General features: G+C 46.7%; 1 protein-coding gene across 1 annotated transcript; it reads left to right on the forward strand.

The window, feature by feature from the left end:
* The first annotated feature begins 2,853 nt into the window (after positions 1-2,853).
* Positions 2,854-6,387, forward strand: LOC136451584 (probable LRR receptor-like serine/threonine-protein kinase At3g47570). The gene is made up of 2 exons (XM_066452282.1): positions 2,854-5,629; positions 5,725-6,387. The coding sequence occupies exons 1-2, from the start codon at positions 2,854-2,856 to the stop codon at positions 6,120-6,122; spliced, it is 3,174 nt and encodes a 1,057-aa protein (XP_066308379.1). The 3' UTR covers positions 6,123-6,387.
* The last annotated feature ends 604 nt before the right edge of the window (positions 6,388-6,991 follow it).

Consider the following 6,991-nt stretch of genomic DNA (forward strand, 5'->3'; position numbering starts at 1 on the left):
GTGGCGACGGAGTCAGGCTAGCGGGGCCATGGCGGGTCGGTGCAGTGGCGAGACGACGTGGTGCAGGCAGACCGGCACGGTGGCGAGAACTCCGACTCAACTATGACGGACTCTTCTCTACAAAAATGGAACAAAATACTGTCATTTACAAAAAATTTCGGCAGAACCTCCCCTACACGGTGAGGTTTCCAAAACCTGCAAAAAACAACGGCACGATGGCCGACAAGCACATATGTCTCAAGAAAAGCCATGTAGTTTGGATATCAATCCATGCAGAAGAATATATCCAAGTAGTACCACTACTTGTACTACTACTTCCACTATTGCTACTACTACCACTATTGCTACAACTACTACCATTAGTTGTACTACTACTACTACCACTACTTCTACTACTACTACTACCACTAATTCTACTACTAATACTACCACTAGTTGTACTACTACTACCACTAGTACAACTAATAGTACTACAACTACCACTACCTCGACAACAATAAGAGAGAAGGCATACCAGACGGGCGCCGGGGTAGGGGCGGGCGGCGTCGGGATCGGGCGGAGTCGGGGTCGCCGGAGTCGGGGACAGGGTCGGGCACGGACGGCGTCGGGGCGGGCGGTCCACGGGTGCGGCCGGGGGCAAGGGCGCCGGCCGGGAAAAGGGCACGGTCGGGGCGTAGGGCCAGCCGGGGTCAGGGCGGCGCGATCGGGGGAAGGGCCAGTCGGGGGCACGGCGCGGCCGACGGTAGGGTGCGCGGGCAGCGGGCGACACGCCGGGGAAAGGGCTGGCCGAGGACACGGCGCGGCCGACGGCAGGGCGCGCGGGCAGGCGTTGGCGGCCGGGCGCAGCAGGCAGCGGGCGGCGCGGCCAGGGGAAGGGGCTGGCCGGCGGCAGGGCGCGCGGGCAGCGCGGGCGAGGGGAAGCGCCGGCCGGGGGCAAGGGCCGGCCGGGGGCACGGCGCGCGCGGCAGTCAACGCGCACGCGGGCGCGTGGCCGGTGGCTGCGCGGGCGAGCGGGACTGCGTGGGCGCGGCGCGCGGCGTGGAGGCGGGGGCGGGCAGGCGTGGGCGCGGGGCTGGCTGGCTCTGATTGCCCGGCCGGCCCAAAATGCCTAAGTCCCCGCGGCTTTGCCGAGTGCCGGATCAGTTAGGCACTCGGCAAAGATTTGATTTTTTTTAAATTTCTTTGCCGAGTGCCTCAGATCTGGCACTCGGCAAATATTTATTTTTTTTAAAAAAATTCTTTCCCGAGTGTCTCAGATCTGGCACTCGGCAAACAATTTTTTTTAAAAAAAAATACTTTGCCGAGTGCCCCTGGCACGGCACTCGGCAAAGATTTAATTTTTTTTATAATTTCTTTGCCGAGTGCTCCTGTGGATGCACTCGGCAAAGTGGAATGTTTTTTAAAAAAATTAAAACACTCTTTGCCGAGTGCCTTATGCCTGGCACTCGGCAAAGACACCCTTTGCCGAGTGCCATGCACCGGCACTCGGCAAAGTTTTTTTTGTTTTTTTTCCTCCAATTTTTTTGTGCAGCCCTTTTAAAGCACCAGGAACTCCTAGTTACAATTTGGGGATTTTTTTTTTGGCTTTTTGATATATTTAGTTACTTTATTTCGTTTACTTGAATTTTTCCGAAAAATAGAAATTTGAACTGCACGTAGTACGAATAATAGAGTTTAATGATTCAAAAATTGATAGTCATGTTAGTGAGTATTGTGAGAGGCCGTATCCACGAATGGATCCGAAATTTCAGACATCTTGTTCGCGAAACATGTCCGCGAAATTACGTGTGAAGTGTTTTTAAATTCTATAAAAAGCAAACGAAGTCTGAAAATCATAAAACTTGTTGAGATGTCGTGATATCATATGTGGAGGCTATGATAAAAATTTTAGAAGATTTCCTGTACGTTGTCACGTACGATGCTTACAAACCAGGACATCTCTACATGTGAGATCTGATATAAAAAAAATTATAAAATTATAAAAAAAATTAAATCTTTGCCGAGTGCCTGCAGGGGCACTCGGCAAAGTATTTTTTTTAAAAAAAAATCTTTGCCGAGTGCCAGATCTGAGACACTCGGCAAAGAATTTTTTTAAAAAAATAAATAAATCTTTGCCGAGTGCCAGATCTGGAGCACTCGGCAAAGAAATTATTTTTTTAAAAAAATCAAATCTTTGCCGCGTGCCTAACAGCAGGCACTCGGCAAAGAAGGCCGTGACCGAACGCCGTTTCACGTGCAGCCTATGCCGAGTTTCCTTTGCCGAGTGCCCTTGTTTGCCGAGTGAAATTCTTTGCCGAGTGCAGCACTCGGCCAAGAAGATCTTTGTCGAGTGGTCGATTTTTAACACTCGACAAAAAATTTTGCACTCAGTAAAGTCTCTGTTTCCAGTAGTGCAAGGTGCCATCGAGGTCGGCTGCGGTCACCAATCAGTATCAGGCTAAGAAATTAATTTCCATATACAAGCTGCCATCGAGGCCGGCTGCCGGCTGAGGACGGCTGCCGGCTGCGGTCTGCGTATAGTGACTCGTCGCTGCGACTAGCACGAGACCGGAATATATATAAAAATCACAGATCTGGGCCCTGGAAGTTTTGACACTTATGGCACGGAGGGCACAGATCCATGGCTTTTGCGTTTGGCAGTTGGGGTTTGGCAGTTCTTGACCAACTCAGTATTGACTTCGAGTCAACGACGAACGCTGACGTAGCGTGCAACCACACATGTGTAGTCATGGCGCGCGGCAATGATGACTTCGTTGTTACTATTTGACTATAAATGTGGCATCTGCAGGCTTCATGTGTTTGCACACGCTTACATACACCAAAGGCGCCACCCATCAGTATCTATCTCCCCCAATGTGTACCAAAGCAATATGCGCGATAATGCCCTCGGTGTGCTTGCTGCTGCTCTCCGCCTCCATGTTGGTCTCAACACTGGTGACTGCAGAAGGCGACGAGGAGGAGGCCGCGCTGCTGGCCTTCAAGGCCACGGCGATCAGCAACGGGCACAACGACCCGCTTGCTTCGTGGAACCGCAGTGCCACCGGTGGGTACTGCAGCTGGGAGGGGGTCAGATGTCGGGGCACACGCCACCGCCGAGTGGTGGCGTTGAGCCTCCCGTCCTATGGGCTCACCGGCGTCCTCTCACCTGCCATTGGAAACCTATCGTCCTTGAGGACTCTTGACCTGAGCTCCAATGGGTTCAGCGGGAACATCCCCGCGAGCCTTGGTCGTCTGCGCCACCTCCATACGCTCAACTTGACTCGCAATGCCTTCTCTGGCCTGCTCCCGGCCAACTTGAGCTCTTGCACTAGTCTAATGAAGATAGTCCTTGATTTTAACAAGCTCAGCGGGAACATGCCCTCTGAGCTCGGTGACAAGCTGAAGCAGCTCAAGGTGCTCTGCCTTGCGAACAACAGCTTCACTGGAAGGATTCCGGCATCGCTGGCCAACTTGACATCACTGAGAATTCTTAATCTCGCGTTCAACCTGCTCGAGGGTACTATCCCGAATAGCCTTGGCGTCCTCAAGGACCTCAGTTTTCTTGCTCTCGCCTTCAACAACCTCTCTGGCGAGCCCCCGATATCCCTTTACAATTTGTCTTCCTTGGAAATGTTGCAGATTCAGTCGAACATGCTCAGTGGTAGCATTCCCACCGATATTGGCAGCAGGTTCCCCAGCATGCGAATCCTTAGCCTTTCTACAAACCAGTTCACTGGGACCATCCCTGCTTCACTCTCCAACCTCACATCGCTCCAGGAACTCCACCTCGCGATGAATATGCTTAGTGGATATGTGCCTCGCACGATTGGGAGACTACGAGCTCTGCAGATGCTAGACTTGTACAACAACATGCTACAAGCTAACGATTGGGAGGGGTGGGAATTTATCACTGCTTTGTCAAACTGCAGCCAGCTCCAGCAATTAGCTCTCAACGGCAACACCGATTTCGCTGGGCACCTACCATACTCACTAGTGAATCTCTCAACATCCCTGCAAAGCCTCTGGTTGGACAACACTGGGATTTGGGGAAGCATCCCCTCCGCGATCGGCAATCTGGTGGGCCTTGAAATCCTTGTTATTTTTGATACTTCTATATCTGGAGAAATTCCAGATAGCATCGGCAAACTAGCAAACTTGACTAAGCTTGGTTTGTTCAATACTAACTTGTCAGGACAAATACCTTCGTCTGTTGGAAACCTCACAAAGTTGGCTATCCTTTATGCATATCATGCAAATCTAGAGGGACCAATTCCATCGAGTATAGGGAAGTCGAAGAGTCTAATTGCCCTTGATTTGTCAAGGAACCGCCTCTCCGGTTCGATTCCTATGGAGATTTTCAAACCGCCGCTTCTTTCTTTCATTTACTTAGACTTGTCATACAATTCACTATCAGGACCTCTCCCCTCTCAAGTTGGTAGCTTAGTGAACCTTGACACACTGGCTCTATCAGGGAACCAATTATCTGGCAAGATACCTGAAAGTATTGGGGAGTGCATCGTGCTGCAAGTACTTAAGTTGGATAGTAACTTATTTAACGGAAGCATACCTCAATATCTAAACAAGGGTCTAATTATACTCAACCTATCAGTGAATAAGTTGTCTGGTACTATTCCAGATGCCATTGGAAGTATTAGTGCCTTGGAGCAATTGTGTTTGGCATACAACAATTTTTCAGGACCAATTCCTGCAGTTCTACAGAACTTGACATCATTGTCAAAGTTCGATCTGTCCTTCAATGATCTGCAAGGGGAAGTACCAGAGGAAGGGATTTTCAGAAATCTGGTTAACCTGTTGATCATCGGAAATAACAAGCTTTGTGGGGGAGTACCCCAGCTTCATTTAGTTCCATGCAAGACAGATTCTGTGAAAAAGAACATAAGAGGGAAATTGAAGTATCTTAAAATAGCACTACCAGCAACCTTTGCACTCTTATTATTAGCTATTGTCATTGCACTCTTGATCTACAGGAAGCAAAGAAGAAAGCAGAAGGGTGCACTCGAACCATCAATGGTTGAGGAACGGTACGAAAGAGTTTCTTATCATGCTTTATCAAACGGAACCAATGGATTCTCAGAAGCCAATTTGCTTGGTAAGGGAAGCTTTGGGACAGTGTATAAATGTGTTTTTCAAGCTGAGGGAACTGTTGTAGCTGTAAAGGTTTTTGACCTTGAACAATCTGGTTCTACTAGAAGTTTTGTAGCTGAATGTGAGGCACTAAGAAGGGTGCGCCACCGCTGCCTCATGAAGATCATCACATGCTGCTCAAGCATCAATGAACAAGGTCAGGATTTCAAGGCATTGGTTTTTGAGTTCATGCCAAATGGTAGCTTGAATCGTTGGCTCCATATGGAATCTGGCATGCCCACTTTGAACAATACTCTTAGCCTCGCACAAAGGCTCGATATCGCTGTCGATATCATGGATGCATTGGACTATCTTCATAATCACTGCCAGTCACCAATCATCCACTGTGATCTCAAACCAAGCAACATCCTTCTTGCAGAAGACATGAGTGCCCGAGTTGGAGATTTTGGCATATCTAGAATCATTTCAGAAAGTGAAAGTATGATTCTGCAAAATTCCAATAGCACAATTGGCATAAGAGGCTCCATTGGCTATGTCGCTCCTGGTAAATTCTATGTTTTTTATTTTTTCTCGATTCTAAATCCATCTATAAATATGGCATGCTAATCAATACTTCCTTTTTCTTTTGCACAATAATAGAGTATGGTGAAGGTTCTTCCATCACAACTTTTGGCGATGTTTATAGCCTTGGCATATTGCTGCTCGAGATTTTCACAGGGAGGAGCCCAACAGATGATATGTTTAGAGGTTCAATGGATCTACATAAGTTTTCAGAGGATGCTCTTCCAGATAAAATCTGGGAGATAGCCGATACAACAATGTGGCTGCACACCGGCACCTATGACAGCAATACAAGAAACATAATTGAGAAATGTTTGATTCATGTCATTTCTCTTGGGGTATCCTGCTCAAGAAAACAACCTAGAGAGAGGACACTGATACAAGATGCGGTCAATGAGATGCATGCTATCAGAGATTCATACCTCAAGTTTGCCAGAACTCTTGTGGTGCAGGGAGTAGGAACGATTTTTCTATAATTTTTAAACAACAGTGAATAAAGTAGAGCTGAAGATGGGCAAGATGTTTGCAGGTGATAATTAAATAAATTAATTGAATGTGTCTATGATGCTTCAATTCTATTCTGTTGTCCTTACAAATCTGCATTTCTTAATATCAAATTTAATGCAAATGGATTATTATGTGAAATACAACAATTGCTACATAAATCAAATAATAGAAACTTTTTCGCCTGTAGTTTGCTCAATGGTATAGTTGAACTCTAAAATCAGTTATCACTGGACATTTTATAGAGTATGGGGGTGTTCTGGTGCTATTGTTTGATATGTTTACATGAAGTCCAATGAGTCCACTTGGTCAAAGAACCTTTAACATTGTTGTCTCAACAATATTTTGGCTACATGTGGAATCAAAGGATATCGTTGTGAAGAGTAGAACCAAGGATTTTATTTCTTTCTACGAATTTCTGTTTTCAGGCTTGCCATATCCTGCTCAAAGAGAGATGTAGCAGTAGACAGTAGAGATGCACGACATCAAAGATTCATACGTCGTGTTTTATGTAACCGTGGCGTGAGAAAACACCAATTGCAGACATTTGCTAGAGCAATGATCACAGCTGAAGGTAGATTAAAATTTTGGATATGTTGTCAACTAAAACAACTAAGCTGTATATGCAGTCAGGATTGAAGGTTTATCATAACAGTGTAAAAGGGAAAGTAAAAGGCCATGTAAATTTACCTTCTTAAGATATGTAATGCTTGAACATCTACAGAAGTGGGCATATCATCCATATATGCTTACTCCACATCCTCACATTATTTTGAGGAAAATGGCTGGTGCTTTGCCTGTATTAAAGCACATCCTCATATCAATCAAGGATGAAAATATG

This window comes from Miscanthus floridulus, chromosome 5 (genome assembly GCF_019320115.1).
Source record: "Miscanthus floridulus cultivar M001 chromosome 5, ASM1932011v1, whole genome shotgun sequence".
Taxonomy (NCBI): Eukaryota; Viridiplantae; Streptophyta; class Magnoliopsida; order Poales; family Poaceae; genus Miscanthus; species Miscanthus floridulus.

Excerpts from the sequence above, each read along its gene's own strand:
- LOC136451584 (XM_066452282.1), top strand. The coding sequence starts at position 2,854 with ATGTGTACCAAAGCAATATGCGCGATAATGCCCTCGGTGTGCTTGCTG. Across the intron at positions 5,630-5,724 it reads CATTGGCTATGTCGCTCCTG|AGTATGGTGAAGGTTCTTCC; the intron begins GTAAATTCTATG and ends GCACAATAATAG.